The sequence below is a fragment of the Mus caroli genome, chromosome 12 (assembly GCF_900094665.2).
Source record: "Mus caroli chromosome 12, CAROLI_EIJ_v1.1, whole genome shotgun sequence".
Taxonomy (NCBI): Eukaryota; Metazoa; Chordata; class Mammalia; order Rodentia; family Muridae; genus Mus; species Mus caroli.
Window position 1 is genome coordinate 1,439,718 of NC_034581.1, and position 25,570 is coordinate 1,465,287.

General features: G+C 39.9%; 1 protein-coding gene across 1 annotated transcript in view; it reads left to right on the forward strand.

Moving 5' to 3' along the window:
- The window catches only part of Itsn2 (intersectin 2), a 119,908-nt gene that overhangs the window by 45,625 nt on the left and 48,713 nt on the right, over positions 1-25,570 (forward strand). The window contains exons 15-23 of the mRNA XM_029484793.1: positions 61-148; positions 1,976-2,115; positions 3,224-3,304; positions 12,178-12,314; positions 14,608-14,744; positions 15,690-15,787; positions 20,276-20,451; positions 20,703-20,847; positions 23,754-23,959. Of these exons, the coding sequence (XP_029340653.1) occupies positions 61-148; positions 1,976-2,115; positions 3,224-3,304; positions 12,178-12,314; positions 14,608-14,744; positions 15,690-15,787; positions 20,276-20,451; positions 20,703-20,847; positions 23,754-23,959 (1,208 nt within the window). The remainder of the gene's footprint in view (positions 1-60; positions 149-1,975; positions 2,116-3,223; positions 3,305-12,177; positions 12,315-14,607; positions 14,745-15,689; positions 15,788-20,275; positions 20,452-20,702; positions 20,848-23,753; positions 23,960-25,570) is intronic.

The following is a 25,570-nucleotide window of genomic DNA, read 5'->3' on the forward strand; positions in this document are numbered from 1 at the left end:
TTCAAAAAATTCTTGGAAATTATATTGATTTTAATCAGATTCTAACTTTCTTTTGAAAAGGAATATCAAAATAAGCTTATCTATCTGGTCCCTGAGAAGCAGCTATTAAACGAAAGAATTAAAAGCATGCAGCTCAGTAACACACCTGGTAAGATGCTACAGTTTGTTTTATTTCTTTTCTAAATCATTTTTAATATATTATTATTTTTAAAATGGCATTATTGTATTAAAATAATATTTTGCCCATAAGTTAAAAAATTTAAAATAATGTGAAAAAATCTCACATTAACAATCAGTGGGAAGCGTGACCTCATGTATGAAGAGTGTAGGAAAAGTGGGAAAACCACATGCAGAAGAGGGAAGCTGGCCCTGCCTTACCCCAGACTGAAAACCAGCTGAAAACGAATTCAAGACCGAAGCTTGGGCATAGTGATGCTTGTCGTAACACGTGGTAGACTGAGGCAAGAGGACTGTTAGGAATCTGAGGTCAGTCTGGGCTGTTTAGCAAATACCTTGTCAGCCTAGGCTAAAGAATAAGACCCTTTCTCAAACCCAGCAACAACAAAGATAGATTAAAACCTAAATGTAAGGTATACGTTTTAAAACTCTCCCAAAAGAGAACAGACGAAAGTACCATGACATCTTTTGCCAGCATTTTAATAAAATATGTTTATGGACTCTGAGAATTTCACACAGTGTATTTGGTTCATATTCACCCCCACTCCTCCCTCTAACTCCTCTAAGATCCACCCTACCATACCATCTCACCTCCAACTCATGTCCTCTTGATGGGTTTAGCAGGTTTTAGAAAATGTATTTTATGTGTTTGGGTGTTTTGTCTGTATATATGTCTGGGCACTATACTTAAAGAACAATTAGATGCTCTTGGAAAAGAAACTGCATCTCAGCTCTCAGAAATGGATTCATTTAACAATCAACTGAAGGTGCCTGAGGTGGCCAGAAGAAGGCATTGGATCTGCTACAATTAGGGTTACATACAGCTCTGAGCCATCATGGAGATGCTAGGAATTAAACCCCAGTTGTCTTAACCACTCAGCCATCTCTTCAGCCCCATTAACAGTTTTTAAAACTCACAAAACATATAAAAATAGAAACAGTAAGTTACCATAGAAATCAGACAAGAAATATGAAACAAATCATTTTATATCAAACTAAAAGGTTTCTGTACTACCAAGATGAAAGGTGACCCACAGATTGAGAGAAAAACTGTGTCAACCATATATCTGTTAGAGGTTTGTTATTCAGAATATATAAGGAATATAACCCCACCCCAAATCTGCAGAATAGACAGAAGGACACAGGAGGACTTAACTTTTTTCGCCATATGTTTAATTTTATTCAAATTCTATACTTGATTTTTATACTCTAAAAATACAAAATTTTAGGTTATGAATTTAGATAGAAATTTTACTATTTCATTTTAATAGAAAAATACTCTTTTTATACCTAGTTTCTCTATCCTCTATCCTTGTATATGTTTTGAAAAATCATGTACAGTGAAACCGTCTCTCTTTACCTCATAAAATATATCATTAAATAATTCTGCTATTAGTGCTTACTGGGTTCCTGCTCTGAGTAGTTCTCTGTTCTTAGATCATTGTCAGTGTGTGGGAAGGTACTGAGGAGCACATGCTGTTAGCTGAGCACTTACACACGATAGGCCGTGGCCTCAGACTCACCTCACGGAATGAGGTAGATAGATGGTAGCATGCTCCTTGTGTTTGCTCAAACACCTTTTCTGATGTGGAGTTTTTCAAGACCTGATCTTTCAGTACAGAACTAATCTTTATATCCATTTCCTTTGAGAATCTTTACAAGGTATTATTTGGAAATAAAAAGGGTTGTCTCTGTATTATATACCTTTTGTATCTCTTTAGTTACATCATTTTGACCAGACAGGAAATGACATGAGTATTTGCCAAATGTGAACTGACTTGATATTTTTGTACTTCAGATTCAGGGATCAGTTTACTTCATAAAAAGTCATCAGAAAAGGAAGAATTATGCCAAAGACTTAAAGAACAATTAGATGCTCTTGAAAAAGAAACTGCATCTAAGCTCTCAGAAATGGATTCATTTAACAATCAACTGAAGGTATTTCTCTCCTTTTATCTTCATGCTTTATAGCTGCTTCTTGCTAAAAAAAGCTACTGTTAACATACGTGTTACATTTTCATAATTGCTTATACCTTGCCAACTACGAGAATCATAGTACTATTTTTGATGTTCTCTGAAGTTTAGTAACTATTTTGTCATGAGACGAGCTATTTTCCCCAGCGTTTCCAGGGTTTGATGACTATATGATCTTTTTATTGGCACCTGTGCATCTCAAAAGCAGCTGCATTGCCAGCCCTTCAGAAGTAATGTCAGCAACACCCTAAAGTAGAAAACAGACTGGCCATGGTGGTGCACACTGTAAATCCTGGAAGTTGGGAGGCTGACACAAAAGGATCAGAATTCAAGGCCATTCCTCAGCAATCTACAGAGTTTAAGACCAGCTTGGGCCACTTGAGAGCCTATCTCAGAGTGGGGAGGAGGGACGAGCATGGAAATTTCCAGATTGCTCTGACGGTGGTCTTCTAACACTAAGTTCTTCTTGCTGGTTTGTCTCTGTGATCTAATATAATTAACCTTTAAGAAATAATACAATGCTTAGTGAAATCTAAAGTGAATCTGAGACCATAAATTTTATCTGAAAAGTAAAGTTCATGATTCATTGATTTACTGTTTGCCACTGAGGCAGAGCAGATGCCCAAGGGACAGTGGTAATCAGATACTGAAGCCATATGAATGGAGAGAATAAAATGTTAGTTGGATATTGAAGTTTCATTCAAATTTCGGAGTAGTCTCAGTTCACCCTTTGCTAACTATTCATAAAGTTATCAGAGCATACAGTTTTGTGTAGTAATTCTTTAAGAAAGCTATTTTTCATATGTTTTTTATCTTGCTGACTTACTAGAGTAACATTAGCAACAACTATGGAATAAACAGTATCATTAAAAAAAAACACATCATGATAGCTTCAGTTAAGGACAGAAAATTGAGGTGAATAATTCTGATAATGTACTTTACACAAAGATATATTCTTTAGAAAAATTAAAACATGGCCATTGGTCAAACACGCTAGTCTAGTTATCTTCCTTGAATTCCTTTTAAAATCTGTACATAGTTTAACTGGCCTTTTGTCTGCCTTATCTTACAGTGTGGGAGTATGGATGACTCTATTCTTCAGTGCCTTTTGTCTCTGCTAAGCTGTCTCAACAACCTCTTCCTCTTACTTAAGGTTATTTTCTAATATCTAGCTTCCTTTTTTTAAGTTACTTTACTGTTTTCTTTTTTTAAACTGAACTATTCTTTGCCTTTATCTGATTATATTTGTTTGGAATAACGTATACAATAAAACCTTTTTTTCCTTCTGTTTGCTCTAATATGCTTCTGCTGTCTAAATGCCTGTTTGAGTCTAATGCCAGACTTCAGGAAGGCTGTCCACAGGTCCTCCTTCATGAAGACTCCTGCTGGTCCCTTGCACTCTCCCTGTGGATTGGCTTACCTAACAGGTGGCTCAGGAGAAAACTAAGGGAATCTGAAGGGCAAAGCACCCAGTCCCTTAAAGCCATCATTCAGGTTTCTACTTCCTTCAGTCTAGGGTAGGGTCATGGCTTGTGTGCACCAGGCTGTGTCCTAATTGGAATGTAAGGAAAAAATGTAAAGAATCAGTAGTACAAGGTATCCTTACTTGCCAGGCCTTGTATTGTGACATACTTACACTTGAGGTAAAAACTAATATGTGTAAATCACATGTTTTGCTGTGTTCTTAAATACACAGACTATTCAAAAATATTCAATGAAGTTCTCCTTTAATGTAGCTTAAAGATAGGTGAATTATATTAAATACTTGCCTACCCAACTACTCAGTGCTAAAATGAATGAAATAGGCAGTTCCTTTTATATCCCAGAGTAATTACACCTCCACTCTTTCGAAAGGTAAGGCAGATTGCAAAAGATAGTAGCAGCAAGGTCCCAAATGTTCAAGCATGACTGATCAGGTTATCTGGTCTTAGAATTTTGCTACAGATCATATAAAGACTAAAGTGTGAGTGTCTTCATTGTAAAATGTGTCCGGTACAGATTTGTGGACTGTGCTCATTCCTAGAATAGTCCTAGTCTTTCAGTTAGCATTGATTCTCTACAGGCCAGCAGACTACTCTGTCCTGCTTTCCTTTCTTCTTTCTGCTTCCTGCCTGCTAGTTTTTCACTGCTTGTTGATACTTTCATAGAGGCAATTGAGAACACTAAAGGGGTGTGATATCTGTCAATCAGTGGCTACGAAACTTGACTGTGGTTACAGAGTCATTGCTGTAAGGTGATACAGAAGGATCTCTTAACACACTGCTGAAAACTTGCCTTGACTCCTGCAGCAGGGTTCTCCATTGCAGTTGCTGGGTGCAGTAGTCAGCAGTGGGTAGGCATGAAGACTATCGACTGCTCCTGAGGCACTCTAATGAGAATAGAAGGCTTGAGGCTGAGAGATGCTAAATGAAGGGACAAAGAACACCAGAGGCTGTGAGAGGAAGGATGGGGGCTGATTATACTAAGTATGATAATTATAGATCACAGGCTCTGCTTACATGTTCACCATGCAAAGTGCCTGTGTGAAGAAGCCAGATGTGGCACACCCACCTGAAATCCCAGTGCTAGGGAGACTAGAGGGTAAGGGACCTTGTCTTAAAAAATAAAGTGGATGCTATGTCAGCCATACTCCAGGGCACAGGGCAGGCCTCACAGGAGTAGTCAGCCAACACAGACCTGACTCCATAGGGTTGTTTTGTTTGCTTTGTTCTTAAAAAAGAAAGAGAACTTAGGTGGGTAGGGAGTTAGGGGAGCAAGGATGAATATGATCACAACACATTGAAATTCTCAAAGAATAAATTAAAAACATTATTGAAAAATAAGGTGGAAGACATCTGATGTTGAACTCTGGTCTACACATACATATACACGTGAACACACAAACAAAAGAAGAAAAAATTAAAAAAAGAAAGAAAAGAAAAGAAAAAAGAGAAATCTGGAGCACAGATTAAGAAAGAAACAGAACTGGGCGGTGGCGGCGCATGCCTTTAATCCCAGCACTTGGGAGGCAGAGGCACGTGGATCTCTGAGTTCGAGGCCAGCCTGGTCTACAGAGTGAGTTCCAGGACAGCCACGGCTACACAGAGAAACCCTGTCTCAGAAAACCAAAAAGAAAAAAAAAAAAAAGAAAGAGAAAGGAAGAAAGGAAAGAAGGAAGGAAGGAAGGAAGGAAGGAAGAAAGAAAAGAGAAATCTGGAGCATAGATTAAAGAATTTTTTAAAAAAAGTATATTTTCACAGGCTGGAGGGATAGATCAGTGGGAGTTCTAGGAAAAAGAATGTGTGGGGGAATTAGGAAGTTTCAGGAGAGAGAGAGAGTGTTCAGCCTGAAGTAGATGCCTTGGTAGGTGGGGTGGAATGAGAGAAGAAAACAATGTGTTGAGCAATGTTAAATGTCTATTTTATTCCAGATCATGAGTTTAAATTGAAGACTACATGCCTAATTATATGATTTTCCTTTCCTTATTTACAGCTGTTTAGACACAAGCTCAGACATGGCGAGTGAAATTGGTTCATGGCTTCAAATTGATTTGGGATTTTAGCAGACATTGGCTAAGATGGAAGGGAAGGGGAGTTAGAGATCTTAACTTGAGAATTATGACAAAGATAAACTCTGGTAGTAACTGGATGTAGAAGGATCATACAGGAAGAGGTGCTGATGTAGAAAGGAAATGTGAAAGCCCACAGAGTAGGGATCTCCGTGAAGCTGAGGCGCCTAATGTATAAAGAATAGGGGATTTTCCCAGTGGGCATTCTCTCTTTGATGTTAATAGAGCTCAAGGCATACTGGTAGGTACAGTCCACTAAGAAGCACTTTACAGGTCTGACCTCAGAGTTAGGCTTCGATCGATCGGATCATCTGTATAGAGGTCAAAGACATGAATAAATGAGACCCAGTGCCCAGGCGATCAGAGGGTGATGATGAAATAGCATGCACACGTGCACAGACACAGGGTGGGGTGCTCCGTGAACCCGCATGTACTATACAAACACTTTTGCTGTTCTTATCAAAGAGTTGCACAAAATCTCTAAAATATATAGTGTGATTAAAAAGAACTCCCAACAACTTACACTACTGACTCCGAGTATTAACTGAGGAGGTGCTTTTCCACAGAAGGAAAGCAGAGTCTGCCAACAGCGGGAGTTTGAGTGGTGCCCTCCAGCTGGCAAGGGGTAATCTGTGTGTCAGGTATACATCTCCTTTCCAAGACGAGGAACAGTGGCAGGAAATGTGGACCTGAAGACCTGCTTTGAGGCATGGGATAGGAACTTTGGTTTCTGAAGCAAAGCATCTTACCCATGTTTATGCTGTGGACTTCTCTCTGGACCTCATCTCATGTTTTAAATGAGGGGCTAGCAGTGTAACCCAGTGCTAGGGCTCCTACCTAGCATGCACTCAGCCCTAGGCCCAATCCCGAGCACTACCATATATATTCAAATATAGAAGTTGGAGTATATGGGAGTCTACGTTTATGAATTAAAGAAGACCTAGTGACAGCTATACCATTTTTAAGTTAAGATACCAAGTAATCTATAACCATAAGAACATCTTCAGTTTCTCCTTTTGAAAATGTCATAAATATGAGTAATATCATGGAGGTTTATTGCTTATACTTGATATCGATGGGAATGCTGGATTTCAGATAGCAGTTAGTAAAAATCAAATTTGTTTTTAGCCACATTCATGGACTTCTGAATTCTCCTAAACATAATTTTAAAACTTTAGAAGTACATTGGCCCTTGGATTACAAACTGTTGCCGTAGCGTAAAGGCAGAGTGCTTTGGCGTGCTCATTTTCTTACCTGCTTTTCTCTCAGTTAGACATTGAGAAGACAAGTCTTCCCTTAATTATGTATTTGTCTCTTTTAATTTTCCTTTATTTTTACAGATGTTGAGGCTATACTGCTAGTGTGAGTAGATTTAAAACTGTTGTAGTTTACTGGTGGATAGGTCCATCTGTCATGATGTCTCCTCTTAAACGTCTTCTTGCCTTAAAGACTAGTTTTTCTGCCTGTAATCCCAGCACTGGGAGACTAAGGCAGGAGGTCTGCAAGTTCTAGGATACTCTGAGCTACAAGTGACTTTGAGTACAGTTTGGGCTACATTGTAAAAACCTGTCCAAAAAAACCCCCAAAACAAACAAACAAAAAAGTGGACTAGGAGACCTGGGGAGGTAGCTCACTTGGCAAAGTGCTGTCTGTGTAAGTGTGCAAGCATGAAAACCTGAGTTTAATCCCAGTTTATCCACAGAGATGGTGGGATGCTTATAAGCCCAGTGTAGGAAGTAATAGATACAGTGTGTGAGGGGAGGCAGAGGCAGTGTTATCCTAACCAGGGCTTTCTGGCTAGTCAGCCTATCCTGATTGGTGAGCCTGAGGTCCCAGTGAGAGGTCCTGTCTCAAAAACAAGGTAGAGAGCCCTGAGGAAAGATAATGCAAGGTTGACTTCTGGCCTACAAGCATGTGTTAATACATATACACATAAACACACACACACACACACACACACACACACACACACACTTCTCTCAAGGATAATGTTTCCTGATATATTAGTCTAACTGCCCTGCCTTTCTTTTGCCCTGTTGGCATGGAATACATTTTCTACCTTATTTATAAACTGTTATATATTTCATTTATATTTTATCATTTAAGTGACATAGTTACAGTTTATAACTTCAGTTTTATATTTAACTGGAGTAATTAGTCTGTTTAACATACTTACTGACAAATTTGGACTATAAAATTTTTTTCTTCTGTTATTTATTTTGTCTCATCTATTTTGTTTCTTTTCCTTACCTTGCTCTTTTTTAGTGCATTATTTATTTGCTTACAGTTTCATGCACATATATAATATACTTTGAGCATAGACCCTGCACCTATCTGCCTATCTATTTACAGTTTTATGCACATATATGATATACTTTGAGCATAGTCCCCCACCATTATCCATCCTTCTTGTACTTTCTAAAAAGTCTTTCTCCTCTTTGCATTTTTTAAAAGCCTACTTCATTTAATTAGGATTCTGTCTGAGCATGAGTGGGGACTTATTTACTTAAGCTATGGCAGTTTAACCTTGGTTACACCCATCCCTCCCCCAGCAACCATTAACTGTCTGTCTGTAGTTCCTTCAGGGAGGGATAAGAACCGACTGTCATTTTGTGTTAACTCTATCTCTTCCTTCTCTGTGACCTAGTTATGCCTTCCTTTATTTTTCAAGTATTAGGTATCCTGGAGACTACAGTTTAACGCATCCTTGATTTACTTAGTATCAATATTCTGCTGGTTTGTATGTCTGTATACCATGTGCATGCCCAGTGCCTACAGAGGCTAGAAGAGGATGTCAGATCCTCTGAAAGTGAGGTGCAGATGTGTGTGAGCTGCTAAGTGGGTGCTGGGAATCTAGAGTCTTCTGGATCAGCAGCACTAACTGCTGAGCCCTCTCTCTAGCCCTTTTGCTTAGTTCATTGACTTCTAGTATACATTTTTTTTTTCTTAAATTCCTTTCAAGCTTTTTATGAAAAAAGTTCACAGAAATAATTGGGATGTTAATTTGTGATTTGATAAACAAAGTCATCTTTCTAGAAGTAATTTTCTTTTGCTTTTGGCAAACAAAATGGAACAAATCACCTTAATTCAATGGCTGGCTAAGCTGATTCAAAGCAGGACTGGTATACTTCTGCAGTGATTTGAATGAGAATGGCTCTCATAGGTTCATATGTCTAAACATTTGGTCATTCATTGATTGGTAGAACTGTCTCATAAGGATCAGGAGGTGTGGCCATGTTGGAGGAGGTGTGTTTCTGGGAGTGGACTTTGAGGTTTCAAAAGCCTAGACCATTCATTCCCAGTAGCTAGTGCTCTCTCCTCTCTTTTCCTCTCCTTCCCTCCCCTCTCCCTTTTTCTTCCCCTTTCCCTCCCTTCCCCTCCCCCTTCCTTCTCCTCTTCTCCACTCCCCTCTTTTTTCCCTCTCTCTCCCCTCTCCTCACCTCTCTCCCTCTCTTCTCTTCTCTCCCCTCTCCTGTTCCCTCTTCCCTCTTCTCTCTCTCCTCTCCTCTCTCTTCTCTCCCCTCTAATCACACTTGTAGATCAGATAGATGTATATTCTCAGCTACTGCTCCAAAATATGTCTGCTTGCCTGATCCATGTTCCAGACCACAGTGGGAACCAAATGTAGCTCTCTGGAGTTCAGAGCCTCTTACTTACTCCCTAATCCTGAGGGGTTCATGATAGACAATCAAAATGTCCGCTCCTAGGGGGAATTCTGTAGTGTGAGGTGTTTTAGCTGTACAACTGTGAGCTCCTGATGAGTCCCAGGTGTACACTCACCCAGAAGGTATCTGGGATCCGCAAATGGAAAACACACATACCAGTTAATTTTAAAATGCCTTTTTCTAATTCAGTGACTGCACACTTCTAAACCTTCCCTTACTACCCTAGACCCGAAAATTCACATGGCTGGTTGGCTTTATCTCCTGCCATTACTGTGTGCCCTTGAGTCCTTCTGATTCTCCCTGCATCCTTACCTGGGCAACTCTCAGTGTCCCGCCCCTGAGCTCAACTATTGGCCACTGGCATCTTTATTGATAGATTAAAACCTAACTGGGGACAAGGACCTTCAGCCTCTGGACATGCAGATTCAAAGTATTAGCACTAATGTCCAACAGAATTCCGGCTTGTTGTCTTCCTAAGCCCTTCCCAGAGGTGGATGCCCTGCTGAGCTCCTTAGCCATTGCTTTCTCTCAGCTTCTCAGATGGGTGGATGCCTGGAAGGAAGAAGCACTAGGTGTTGGGTACCTTTCTCCTTTCTTTGCTTTCCTCTCTCCAGGATCTTAATCCTCCTGGGTGAGCGTGCACCTAGGACTCATCAGGAGCTCACAGTTGTACAGCCAAAAAAAAAAAAACCCCTCACACTACAGAATTCCCCCTAGGAGTGCACATTTTGATTGTCTATCATGGACCCCTCAGGATGAGGGAGTTAAGAAAGGGGCTCTGGGTGCCTTTACAGTATCCCACTACCTGCAAGTGAGTATCTTTTATATCTTATTCAACTTCCTAGTTCTTGGCAGAACTTGAAACTATAAGAATTACTCAGCCTTTGCTGGGAGAGGTCCCAATTGTTAGACTTTTTGTCCTAAGTCAACCATTGGAAGAAGGCCCATTTCAAGGACTCAAGGCTTAAAATAAGACCTCCTTGGAAAGTTACTGCAGCTCTCAATCTTAAAGACTACGTTGGAGGCTAATGTTACACAGATTAAGATCATACATTAACTTGGTTTTTCTTTATACTCCCTCAAAATGTAGAATTCTCTTTAGTCCTGGCTTCTATCACTAATTGCTAGTATTTACTGAGACTCTAAGTATGAAACCTGCAATACTGCACTTTACCTGGATTAATTCATTTTATCTGAACAGCAGCTCTGTGAGACATGTTCAAATTAGGAAACTAAAACTTTGATGAGCTAATACAAGTATAGTTGACAGAACCTGACGCAGACTTTTGTGACTTCTCCTAGAGGCATTCTCTCTAAACATGAAACAACCTACTTCTCCATAACCGCCATCCTCTTTTGTTTCTCAGTAGAACTTAGAGACAAAAACAACAAATAAAATCACGGAAGCTAAGAGTTGTGTGAGACTTAACCTGAACTAAGTCCCAGACATCTGGGCAGTCTCAGTCACCACACTACCCCTAGGCCAGGTATACAGCTCGGTTGGTTTACATCTGGCTTAGCGTGGTTCTGGAAATAGACAGGTTTTCCTGATTTGGGTTTGGAGTTCTGTCACTAGGAGGGTGAGGGGACACCATACATTTGAAAAAAAAAAAAAAAGCAACTAAAATACATTCAGATATTGTCTAGCTCTACTATTTACCATTTCTTTTAATTATTTTAGGAATTATTAATAATTCCCCTCTTTTCTTTTCTTTCCTTTCCTTTCCTTTTCTTTTCTTTTCTTTTCTTCTCTTTTTCTGTTTTTGAGTTTTGTTTGGTTGTTATTAGTTTTCTCTTTTCTTCAGCCTCTTTTTCTTTCTTCCTTTTTCTATTACTGTTAAGTATTTGTAGATTCACAATAGTGGCTATTGAAAGACAGCCAGGATGAGTGGGTGGGAGGTCAGCTTCTGGGAAGGGCCATTCCTACCACACTGCGCATTGAATTGGAGACCAGGGCCCCAGGTCCTCATCGATACCGCCTTCTCTAGTCTTTACCTCTGTGTTTTATGTTGACCTCATTCCTGTCAGTCCTGACTCACTGGGTGGTAAGGGACTCAGGTTTAGTTTATCTCAGACAAGTTTCTCTTTACAATACCTAATCAAGGTATTTGTATCCTGGAAAAAAATTCTGACCCAGTTTGGATCATATTCATGTCCTTTTGAACATTCATTCTCAACAGGGAAATGAAGTGCTGTGATCTTTTAGACCAAGTGTAGTGATTGCTTCTGAATAGAAAGACAGAGAACACTGAGACCTGCCAAAACCACATGTCAAAAAGTCATTGTGTCTACTTGTGATCCTAGCACTGAGACAGTTAAGACAGATCCCTGAGGCTTGTCAGCCAGCCAGCCCAAAGTACTAGGCAGGTTTCAGGCCAGTGAGAGGCTGTCTCAAAACAGGGAGTTTGGTGCCTGAGAAATGACACCCAAGTTTGACCTTGACCTCTGGCCTACAACACACACACACACACACACATATCACAAAATTTTTCTTTAAATGTTATTATAAGCAAATTTTCCATATTTTAATGAATTGTATTTTCTATCAAAAGTAATACTTCAAACAATTGGTTTATTAAATGTTTTATGTTCTTTATATATGAACTGATGTGGAAATAGATATGCCTTAGTAGATGCATGAAGTACTTACTATATTTAAAACTTTTATATCGTGTGAATAGGTTTTTTTAAACCTTTAAATCTCTTTTAGATTTAATTATACATGTCTCAGTAATTTGTTTTTTAATGCAAACGCTATATTATTAAATATGATTAAAATATTTAAGTATTGACTTACTTTTATTTTATCCTTAGGAACTCAGAGAAAGCTATAATACACAGCAGTTAGCCCTTGAACAACTTCATAAAATCAAACGTGACAAATTAAAGGAAATCGAAAGAAAAAGATTAGAGCAAATTCAAAAAAAGAAACTAGAAGATGAGGCTGCAAGGTAATTGTATTGTACTATACTATTAAATGAATGTGTCATGAATGTATTGTAGTATTTTATTATTGAAATTCTGCTCAGCAATGGTGGTGTGCACCTTTAATCCCAGCACTCAGGGGCAGAAGCAGGCGGATCACTGTGAGTTCCAGCATAGCCTGGTCTACTGAGTGAGTTCCAGGACAGCCAAGGCTACATAGAGAAACCCTGTCTCAAACAAAACAAAATAAAATTCTAGCTTTTGTTGCACATTGCTTTTGTTTATGAAAATTTTAAAGGGAATAAAAGTATTATTTTTAAATACTACTCAGATTCCAATTCTATAAATTCAATTCTCCTTTTAGGCATTAATTTTTCATTAACCAATTATATGGTCTACTAGTGAAAGATAAGAACATGGGAGTCAGATCTGGATTAGGATTCTTAGTCTTCCTTTTACTATCTGAGGGACCCTAGCAAACAGGCCGTTTATCTTTCTAAAGCCTGGTTTCTCTATTTGAAAACAGAGAATACCGTTTACCACATAGGTAATTGTAGGTTTTAAATAAATAATGTAGTTGGAATCTTGTAAATTACACATAATGAACCTCATTAGTTCTCTGGCTCTCCAGTACATCTGTCTGTTACCTAGAAGATCATTAAAAAACAAAAACAAAAAACATGAACCAATTTCTTGGTGCCACTAAGACGTATCGATCAATCATTTCCATTTAGAGCAGAGAGATGGGCAGGGACATCTGAAGCACAGACCTTCCCTTTAGCAGCTGTGTGGGGCTTGTGGGGGGCTCTTTGTTTTTGTCTTTTGTCAGTAAAATCCTTTGATTCTCCAGTGCCAGAAATGAGTATAATTGGTAAACAAATTATTAGTACGCCAGTAATTCTCTTCCAGAATAAGAAGCAGATGAGTAACATCTGTGGAAGAGCTAACAGACACTGGGGGATAAGAAGTACATTCCCACCTCGTGAGCCTCTGTCCTTAGTGGCCTAAAATGACTAGTGCCAACACACGTGGAGTGACAGCTTTGCATGTGAGGTGGGGCTGACCTAGATTCCTCATTTATGTAGCCGTGGGTTCAGACAGTTAAAGACTTTACTGTCTGTCATTCCTGATACACTCTATCCATGGCCTCCTAGCCAGAGATACTAGAATAATATAGGAGTGAGGGGCTCACTCAGTAAATGGCTTGCCTTGCAAGTATGATGACCTAAGTTTGATCCTTATAATCCAGGTAAAAATGTGGTGTTACATAGTTCCAGTTCACTGACCAGCTAGTCTAGCCTAACTGGTGAATTCCAAGCCAGTGAAAGACACTTGCCTAAAGGAGGTGGACAGGGTTCTTAAGGATGACACCTAAGGTTGTGTTCTGGCTCCTACCTGCAAGCATATAGGCATGAGCACACACATATGCATGCATGAGCACCTATACACATAAATATACTAGCACATGTATAGCCATGAGAGCACACACACATACAGGCATCAACACACATAGACATGAACACACATATATGTCATTTTTAAAAGAATAATGCAGAAATAAAGACAGTGAAGTTCTTCACTTGGCACTTAGCTTGTGCCGTTTACCATTGCACAAAGGATCTATGCAGTGGTCTCGCAGTCTTGGAGAAGAACTTTCTGTGGATACCTACATCTCACAGTTTTTCTCAGGCTTAGAATTAGTAGTAATACATATTTTCATTTTATTTATCTTTCTACATTTTGTCTTCTGTAGTAAACCAAAGAAGTTAAAGAGAATACAAGTAATGTAGACCTTATCAGTCCAGAGCTTCATGTTAGTACTGTAGCTCGATTCTGATATGTAGATCTCACTCAGAGTTGTGCAAAGCTTCTAGAGGAAGTGTGCTGTGCTGGGATAGAGGTTGAAGGGTGAGTCCTGGGATCCATCTGGCCACAGTCTCTGCTACTCTGCTAAAGCTGAGGCTTAGGGAATCAAAGCCACAAGCAGGACTGACTCGTGAGGAGTCCAGGCAGGAAGAAGCCCCACACTTGCTCCGTGCATCTCTTCCTACTTTATCTTGGGCTCCAAGGGAACCTGAGGTCTGCAGTGTTCTCCTTTGTTCTCTCCAGCTCACCCCACTCTGAGTCTGAGTCTCTCCTCTTTGGCTCTCTTTCCCCATCCCCATCCCTCAGACTCTTTCTTCCCCACCCCTCAGCATTTCCATGTTAGTTCTCCAGCCAGTGGGAACCAGATCTTCCAGTATGCCTGTCAGCTTGTTTGGGTTTTGGTGTCCCACATATTAGGATAGTATGTAAACTCTTCACTTCTCTTATTTAAAGGAAAGCAAAGCAAGGAAAAGAAAACGTGTGGAGAGAAAGTATTAGAAAGGAAGAAGAGGAAAAGCAAAAACGACTGCAGGAAGAAAAGTCACAGGACAAAACTCAACAAGAGGAACGAAAAGCTGAGGCAAAACAAAGTAAGGATGAAGTAGACCTGCTAAGAGCAAACAAAATAAAAATAATAAACTGAAAGATGCTCACCTTTAAGTTAGAAAAACCTTTTAAATTAAATATGTGTGAAAAATGTATACACATGTGGGAACTGTAGCATCCTCAACATAACATGACAGACAGGGTGGTTTTACTGACTTCCATAAAATATTGCCTACAGTTTTCAGAATTGCTGCAATCTTAAATGTTTACATTGCTTACCAGTGTAGCTGAGCCACTTATTTAACTGAAACAGTAGTAAAATTTAATTCTTTTTTCACATGGAACTTTTCTTAGAAGGCGTGTCTCCTTATACAGTTGGAGTCCAATCTAACATACTTCTGTAGTACATCTACTTTTACATGAGTAAACTTTTGGGTCCATGATAGTGATGCAGTGTATTCATATTTTTTAACAAACTATTTTTAAATGTATCAAGTCTGGTATGTTTATGAGTCCTTCTATTTTCCCCTTAGAACAAATGGGTAAATCTGCAGATATATCTTCACCCAGTCCTGTTTACTCACTAGTCTCCTGTGGCTTCCCTTGTGTGTACTCTTCTTCTGTTGTAGTCTCTCCTCCATTGATCTGACCATGTCTCTCCCTTCTTAGGTGCCTTGCACCATGCATAGCTTGGCCTGCCTACTCCCACCCTCCCTTAGATCCATGCGCATGCCTTAATCTGTGAGGTATCACTTTGTTCAGCTGCCTCCCACATCACTTGAGATAAGCATTCGTCTTTGCTTTATAGTGACTCCCTGAATAGTCACACTATCTGGATCTTTATAAGTCTAACTCACGCAGGACTTTGTTATACTGTATGATGCTTACTTTTTTTGTTTGTTTGTTTTAGATCTTAAGAGCTCTTTATAGTCATAATAAAGATGTGTATACTCTAAAGTAGCAAATTATGGGAATTATCTTTTCTTCAGGTGAGACAGCCAGTGCTTTGGTGAATTACAGAGCACTGTACCCTTTTGAAGCAAGAAACCATGATGAGATGAGTTTTAGTTCTGGGGATATAATTCAGGTAAGAAATGAAAGCCTTTCTGCTCATGAGTAAGCTAATCACAAATCATTGTACCTTGTTTTCTACAAGGTTAACTTTGATTTTTATGTATTGCTAAAAATATTTTTAAACATTATCTCACTTAGCCCTTGCAGCATCTCTCAGAGCTGTACAGAGCAGTAATTACTACCATAATATTACCAAAAAAGAAAACTTAAGCTCAGACACATTGTAACTGTCAGCATTGCGGTGACAGAGTGCAGAGAAAGTATGTCTTTTGGTTCTGAGTCTAGTGTTCTTTCCACTGTGCCATATCAGCTCACCAAATCATAAGAGATGGCACCACTTGTGGTGTTTTAATAAATGAACAGTAGAATTTTGAAGGATTGATTATTTTCTAACAACTGTTAAAAATGTAAAGTTAAGTTCTGCAGTCCTGACTGAATTTTGGCCATTTGTTCCTTGGAACAAATGGTCTTTGCTGTATTATCATAACTCATGTGAAGTAGATTAATAAGAAAATACATAGAAAATCACATTGATAAAGGTATTATAATATGCTGGAAAAGCACAGGCTTTAAAAGTCATCTATTATGGTGGAGCTGAGACCCAGACCTCTCTGCACCTTCCCTGCCAGAAGAGAGTCAGCCTTCAGGGAGGGCTCTGACCCCAGGACTCACCTTGTATCCCAGGTCTCTTAGAGACCAGACCGCTCAGGAGAGCGTGTGGGTCACAGAAGCAAGATAACTTCTTGGACAGGGTCCCTTTGGGCCTTCATCTTCAGCCAGGAGGCAGAGCTGAGCTCCAGACCTCTGTGCACCTTCCCTGCCAGAGGAAAGCTTGCCTGCAGAGAGTGCTCTGACCACTGGGAATCAGGAGAGAGTTGGACTCCCAGGAGTGCTGATGGAGGCTAAGGGAATCACAGGAGGAATAAGCTCCAGCCAGAGACAGCTAGAACATCTAACACCAGAGATTACCAGATGGCGAAAGGCAAACATAAGACTCTTACCAACAGAAACTAAGACCACTTGGCATCATCAGAACCCAGAACTCCCACCACAGTGAGTCCTGGATACCCCAACACACCCGAAAAGCAAGATTCAGATTTAAAATCACATCTCATGATGCTGATAGAGGATTTTAAGAAGGAAATTAATAACTCACTTAAAGAAACACAGGATAACACAGCTAAACAGGTAGAAGCCCTTAAAGAGGAAGCACAAAAATCCCTTAAAGAATTACAGGAAAACACAACCAAACAGGTGATGGAATTAAACAAAACCATCCAAGATCTAAAAATGTAAGTAGAAACAATAAAGAAAACCCAAAGGGAGACAACTCTGGAGATAGAAATCCTAGGAAAGAAATCAGGAACCATAGATGTGAGCATCAGCAACAAAATACAAGAGATGGAAGAGAGAATCTCAGGTGTACCTGAGATTCCATAGAGAACATGGACACAACAATCAAAGAAAATGCAAAATGCAAAAAGATCCTAACTTAAAACATCCAGGAAATCCAGGACACAATGAAAAGACCAAATCTAAAAATACGAGGTATAGATGAGAATGAAGATTTTCAACTTAAAGGGCCAGTAAATATCTTCAACAAAATTATAGAAGAAAACTTCCCTAACCTAAAGAAAGAGATGCCCATGAATATACAAGAAGCCTACAGAACTCCAAATAGACTGGACCAGAAAAGAAATTCCTCCCAACACATAATAATCAGAACAACAAATGCACTAAATAAAGATAGAATATTAAAAGCAGTAAGGGAAAAAGGTCAAGTAACATATAAAGGCAGGCCTATCAGAATTACACCAGACTTNTCACCAGAGACTATGAAAGCNAGAAGATCCTGGACAGATGTTNTACAGACACTAAGAGAACACAAATGCCAGCCCAGGCTACTATACCCAGCCAAACTCTCAATTACCATAGATGGAGAAACCAAAGTATTCCATGATAAAACCAAATTTACCATTATTTCATTCATAAAACCAAATATCTTTCCATGAATCCAGCCCTTCAGAGGATAATAAAGGGAAAACTCCAACACAAGGAGGAAAATTACGCCCTAGAAAAAGCAAGAAAGTGATCCTTCAACAAACATAAAAGAAGATAGCCGCAATAACAGAATCCCAACTTGTCTTAGTCAGCGTTTCTGTTCCTGCACAAACATCATGATCAAGAAGCAGATGGGGAGGAAAGGGTTTATTCAGCTTACACTTTCCACATTGCTGTTGATCACCAAAGGATGCAGGACTAGAAGTCAGGCAGGTCAGGAAGCAGAAGCTGATGCAGAAGCCATGGAAGGATGTTACTTACTGGCTTGCTTCCCGTGGCTTGCTCAGCCTGCTCTCTTATAGAACCCAAAACTACCAGCCCAGAGATGGTCCCACCCACAAGGGGCCTTTCCCCCTTGATCACTAATTGAGAAAATGCCCCACAGCTGGATCTCATGAAGGCATTTCCCCAATTGAAGCTCCTTTCTCTGTGAAAACTCCAGCCTGTGTCAAGTTGACACAAAACTAACCAGTACACAACTCTAACAACAAAAATAACAGGAAGCAACAATTACTTTTCCTTAATATCTCTTAATATCAATGGACTCAGTTCTCCAATAAAAAGACATAGACTAACAGACTGGCTACATAAACAGGACCCAACATTTTGCTGTTTACAGGAAATCCACCTCAGGGACAAAGACAGACACTACCTCAGAGTAAAAGGCTGGAAAACAATTTTCCAAGCAAATGGTCTGAAGAAACAAGCTGGAGTAGCCATTCTAATATCAAATAAAATTGATTTCCAACNCAAAATTATCAAAAAAAAGACAAGGAGGGGCACTTCATACTCATCAAGGGTAAAATCTTCCAAGAGGAACTCTCAATTCTGAATATCTATGCTCAAAATGCAAGGGTACCAAAATTCATTAAAGAAACTATAGTAAAGCTCAAAGCACACATTGCAAAGACCAAAGTGTGGAAACTTCATTCCTTCTTAGATTGGAGAACAAAATACCCATGGGAGGAGGTACAGAGACAAAGTTTGGAGCTGAGAGGGAAGGAAGAATCATCCAGAGACTGCCCCACCTGGGGATCCATCCTATAAACAACCACCAAACCCAGACACTATTGCATATGCCAGCAAGGTTTTGCTGACAGGATCCTGATAAAGCTCTCTCTTGTGAGACTATGCCAGTGCCTGGCAAATACAGAAGTGGATGCTCATATTCATCTATTGGATGGAACACAGGGCCCCTAATGAAGGAGCTAGAGAAAGTACCCAAGCTGCTAAAGGGGTCTACAACCCTATAAGAGGAACAACAATATGAACTAACTAGTAACCCCCCAGAGCTTGTATCTCTAGTTGCATATGTAGCAGAGGATGACCTAGTCAGCCATCAATGGGAGGAGACGTCCTTGATCTTGTGATTAGAGCTTTAGGATTCAGTATCCTGTAAGAGCACTGACCAAATTCTAGGAGCAGATAGGCCTGTTCAGGAAGTGTATAGCACGAGGCAAGATAACCAAGCATAAACTTGGAGGTGCCGTCACTGTTTAAGGCAGCAACCAGGAGGTGCAGGAGACATGGTGAGGTTAGAGGCTATTATACTATAGGAAAAAGAAAAGTATTTAAGGGGAAAAAGAAATTGTGTTTTTACCACTTGGAAGATAGTACTCAGAGGCTTTCCAGGTCAGCCAAGGTCTACAAAAGGTACTAACTGTAGGATATTGAAAGTTAACAAGAAAGGAAATGCAATCAGCAAAATCCTGTATACGTCAGATAAAGCTGTAACGTAGATGTCAATAATACCTGAATAAAAATTATATAACAATATGGATAGAGTAAGAAAGGACAATGGGAGGGAGGTGGTGAACCTTTATTTCCTTGTAACCAAAAGCCAATAGATGTTTTTTAAGGACTGAAATAAATCCAAGAAGTAACACTATAAATAATATTTTAAGCTAAGCATAGTGGCTCAGAACTATAATTGTCATAGGTGAATTGTCACAAATTAAAGACCAACTAAAACTTTGTGAGTGCTATTAAACTATGTATACATGGAGTAGAGAACTAATTTTTCAGTTATAAACTGTATATAATGTTACTTTTGCTATAACTTATTTTCATATATTAACTTTTTGTTATTTTTGTTTGTTTGTTTCTTTGTTTTGAGACAGTGTCTCACTATGTAACTCTGACTGTCCTGTAACTGACTGTAGAACAGGTTGGGCCCAGACTCACCAAGATCTATCTGCCTCTGTCTCCTGAGTGCTGGGATTAAAGGCGCACACCACCATGCCTGGCCACAAATATTAACTTTGATAAGATGTAAAAAGATAATCTCTCCATCATGAGAAATAATAAACTAATAATTTGTAGGAAATGCCTTTTTATTTCAAATGTGATTAATTCTGAATCTGAGAATGCTGTGCAGTAGTCTATACTCTTGTAAATGTATAGATTTCTAAGCCCTGAACTTTCTTTTCTTCTTCCATAGGTTGATGAAAAAACTGTAGGAGAGCCTGGTTGGCTTTATGGTAGTTTTCAGGGAAAGTTTGGCTGGTTCCCGTGCAACTATGTAGAAAAAGTGCTGTCAAGTGAAAAAGCTCTGTCTCCTAAGAAGGCCTTACTCCCTCCTACAGTGTCTCTCTCTGCTACCTCAACTTCTTCCCAGTGAGTCGGGAGCAAACAGTGTGTGCATGAAACTCATGTGTAAATACAAATGCATATCGGGCCAACCTGATTCTTGATCATAGTTTTATGTGGGCTGGCACTTCCAACATTTCAATACTAAAATTTAGTGAGTGAGCTTACACTGCATCAGTGTCTTATCTACAAATCATATTCAAACGTGGGTAAGCTGGTAGCACTTCATTAGTTTCTGGATAACGAAGTATACTTACATTACAATTTTACACTTGCAGACCACTTTGTTCAAATCAACCAGCATCAGTGACTGATTATCAAAATGTATCCTTCTCAAACCTTACTGTTAATACAACATGGCAGCAGAAGTCAGCTTTTACCCGCACTGTGTCCCCTGGATCTGTGTCCCCCATTCATGGACAGGTATGTTACCTCTATTTCACAGAGGCATCCACCCCCATTAAGCAGAGCCTGTAGCATTCAGTTTCTGTTCTTGTTTATAAGTGATGTGCAACTGAAGCCGGGTTTCTAAGCGTTTGCTCAGTAACTCAGCCCCATACAGGTTGGGCTGGGGAGGAGGGGGCTTTGTCTTTCCTTGGCTTGGAACCTTGGTACTTGGAATATGTGCTTAGCTGCATTAATGCTACTAAAAAGAAGTGGCAGACTTCATCATAGTAAAACCAGAAATGTATTTTCCAATATTTTATTATGTGCTAAAAAGTCAAGACAAACATTTGTTTAAAAAACTCTGTCATTAAGTAGTTTATAACCTGCTAAAGGAATCGTACATGCATGTAACTGTGAGGTGTGAGAAATGCAGTAAATACATCTGCAGTGTTCTGAGGGCATATGGAGGGGAGGGCACCTTAGCCATTCTGTGAGATTAGAGTGTGCTCTAGCAGGAGCAGGTCATTTGCTTTGGGCCCTCAACAGAAGCAAGGCTTCACCATATCCAGAAGTCCTTTAGTGAAAGAGTAAGAGGAGGAAGATCACTGGGCACCTGAGTTAGACGTGTCTGCAAAAAGAGACTTGTTTGCACAATGTTGAGGAAAGAGTGAAGTCAGGTTGGTCAAGGAATGGTGTGGGTGAATTCCACCAGAACTTAGGAGGCTCTGGTAGAAGGACTGGGATTTTGAAGACAGCTTTGGCTACATAAAGCATTTAAGGCTAGCCTGAGCTAGATAAGCGAGGCACTGTCTCTATCAGTAAAATATCAACCAACAAATAACATTTTAAGGGAAACATTTGGAGAGAGGTTCAGGGTTATTAGTGAGGTAGTTACTACAGTACTAGACAGACTGGCAGTAAGAAACCAAAACAAGGTTGTTGAGAGACCTTGACACCTATCAAAGGTTTACATTCATGAAACACTGTGGCCAGGTTAACAGTTCAGTTGGAAAAGCACCTGGCGTAGAAACCCAACAAACCTGTGTTTCTATCTCTGAAACCCACATGAAAACTTGAAGCAATAACGTGTACCTGCGCCTGTGGAAAGATGGGAGGTGGAAACAGGGGCATCAGCCAGAAGCTCATGGGCTGGCTGGGTGTGCAGAATATGCAACAGCAACCAAAGCAAGATAGACATTGTCCCAAACAAGGATGGAAAGGCAAGGACTGACTACCAAAAGTTGTTTTCTGAGCTCCATACACATGCTGGCCAGGGCTATACAGAGTAACCGTGTCTCAAAAAATAAACTCACCAACGAACCAACAAACAAAAGAGCAGCAAAGCAAACACTACAGTAATGTACAGGGGAGATTGGCAGAAGGAAGAAGAAAGACTAGGCAAGGGATAATATTGTTGTAACTGAGTAACAAGCCGTGGTGGTGAACCACTCCAGAGTAGTGAAAGTACATGGAGAGGAAGCTAAATTTAGAAGAATATTAAGAATTGACATAAAATAATCTGTTGAATGTGGATAGTAAAGGGGAAATTGAAGTTAAAATAGTTCTTCAGGGACGGATGGCTCAGCAGTTTGGAGCAGTGTGCATTCCTGACAAGTGGGAATCAGATGAAGCACTCATAGGGCAGGCTGAGTTTCCTACAAATGCCTGCAACTCCAGGCCCCTGGGCTTGGTATACCTTCCAGCCTTTCCTGTTCATAGGCACAGAGACAAAGACAGACTTTTCAAAGTAATTCTTGAGAGGCCCGAGAGGTGGCTCAGCAGCTAAGAGCATGTATTGCTGCTTCCAGAGGAACTGCATCCTGTTCTGTTCCAGCACCTACGTCAGGTGGCTCACAACTTCCTGTGACTCCAACTGTAGGGGATCTGATACCCTGTAGGCACGGTACTCACATTCACATATACACACACACTCACACACACACACAAATAAATAAAAAATATGTTAAAATATTTTTAAAACAGTAACTTCAGTTCTTAGCATGAACAACTGAAAGAACAGTAACATAATCTAATCCCCTGGTGAACAGCAGGTGAAAGGTTTAGGTTTAGAAATGACTACATTCAGGGACACTAAGACAACGCATTGGGGACAGCTAATATGTACTTTGATGTGCACATCTTGAATGCAGATGATAAAGTTACCCTGAAATTATAGATTTTAAAACCCACAGTCATCAATGAGATTATTCAGGAAAGTTATGCTAGAAACACAAATAAACAAGCTTGCCAGAAGGTGAGCTTCACTCAGAGCTTCAAAGCTAAAGGATCTTACTGGTGTCTCCACTGGGCAGTGAAGGAGTAAGACAAGGTCTTGGAAGCCTTTGGCTTGATATGATTGTCAATAACCTCATCTGGAAAATGTTCGGTAGACTGACAGAACAGCACCTAAGTCAGAGGGATTGAGGGACGACATCAGAAAGCAAGTTGATGCTCTCTGAACAACTGGAATGTAGAAGAAAGTGGTGAAGGGTGGTGTGGGAGACTTGCTGGGGCAGCAGGAGGCTGCAGGAGGGCTCAGGGTCCCTGCTGGAAGAGTGAGTGAACAGCTGACCTGTGGAGGGAGGAGTCCTGAGTGTTGTTACGAGGAACCAGCACGGGAGAAGCTGAGTGTGCTCAGCCTTACTGGAGTAACCAACAGCGGGTAGAAACCACTGGGAGCTGGAGGGGAGGAACTCATTGCAGTAACTCTTTTTTGCATTTTATTTGATGGATTCATGAATACTTCCCTGAGTATGCATTTCATCAGTGCTGGTGATGAAGTGGCCTTAAGTGGTGGGATGCCCAGGAAGGCGACTCACATGGCTGTGTGTCATTTTAAGTTCATAGGTTGGCCAAGTTGATATGCTCTCTGTCACATACTAGAAATTAGAAATCATGATCTGCATGGTCTGGTTTTAAGTTTTGGTGACTTTGTATCCTAGGGGCAGGCTGTAGAAAACCTGAAAGCCCAGGCCCTCTGTTCCTGGACAGCAAAGAAAGAGAATCACCTGAACTTCTCAAAGCATGACGTCATCACTGTCCTGGAGCAGCAGGAAAACTGGTGGTTTGGGGAAGTGCACGGAGGAAGAGGATGGTTCCCCAAGTCTTACGTCAAGCTCATTCCTGGGAATGAAGTACAGCGAGGAGAGTAAGCACCCCGTGTACTTGCGTGAGCTGACGCTGGTGTCCTTACCACATGAGCACTCTACAGAGGATGACTCCTGCTGTGGAAGGCTACTTCACCTTTGGCTCTGTTTTGGCTCTTTCAGTCTACTTTTCAAAACACTCAGGTTTAGATCTTTGTTTTCTTTTTACCACAAGACCAATGAGAGTCCTCACTATTCATTTCACTTGAAGCATTTCTCCATTGTTCACTGAAATCTTTCATTATTTAATGGCTTCTTTACTTAGATCTTGCCCTTTCAAATTGGAGCAAACATCCCATGCCTGGGCCTCCAGGGCTCTTTAAATATAATCTCCCTATTGTTCATAGCACTTCTTTTAGTTACTGACTTTTTTGACCCATATTCCCTATTAAGTCACAAGCCCCATGAAACTATACTCTGTCTTCTTTGATTTGTTTTTTCCATGTCTACTATAAAATTAATACATGGTAACTGCTGTCATCTTAAGGAATGAGGACAGGCAAGAATGAGTGAACAGATGAATGAAATGCAAATACACAAAACTCAAAAACCTAGCTAGATTAAGATCTTAAGTCTGCAAGAGTGTCAGGTGGTCAGATGGTTTTAACACAGGCAAGTAAGTCCCACTGTTAGCAGTGGGTAAGTGCCCTGTGTTTACGTGGACGTGGGCCTGACACAGCGCAATCGAACATGAGGATGCTGGTCTTGGAAATCAAGAAGCTCGTATCCTAATTCACTGTCCTCACCAACTATTTCGGATTTCTCATTAGATGAAAAGTTAAGACTCTATAGTGCTGCATGGCCGCTTACTAGTATTCAGTTCAGATGCAGGAGTTAACTTCTCAGATTGACCTGGAATTTGGAAGGATGAAGTAGTAAACCTCATGGTACATATCTGGCATCTTCACACTACAACATTTATAGCAATTATTCTATTATTCAGATAGCATATTACAAAGAAAGGTTAAGCAAACTATTTACCATTATGAGGTTTTAGGAAAAGAATTATTTTTATATTTTAAGATGTAGTTAAACTAATCAAATAGTAACATTCATATGTGTACTCTATCTATAAGCTAAGCCAGTCTCAGGGTGTGCTTTAAGTTTTTACAGATCATCCCCCCCCCCCCCAAATTTCTGCTCCTTTCTCAGACATGAGTCATGTTACTTAAAAGCCTGAAATGGAGCTAGACATGGGTATGCATGCTTGTAGATTCAGCACCTTAAGAAGTTGAGGCAGGGGGATTACAAGTTCACACTAGCATGGAAGACATAGACCTTGTCTCAAAACAAATCAAACCACAAAAGAATAAGCAGAGCCTGGAGACATTAGCATTAAACAAGGCATCCTGTCATGAGGGTTAGCAAAGCTCTCTTCTATGCTGCTCACAGTTCAGTCACGGGTCCTGGGACTCCTCTGTATCCCCTTACTGTCTAGATCTTAAACATGATAGTTCTAAACTTTTAAACTAGCATCTTGGAGTAACATGGAAATTACTATTTACCTATTATGAGATATTAGAAAAACAATTATTTTTATATTTTAATATGTAATAAACCAAATAACAACATTCATATATATATATATATATATATATATATATATATATATA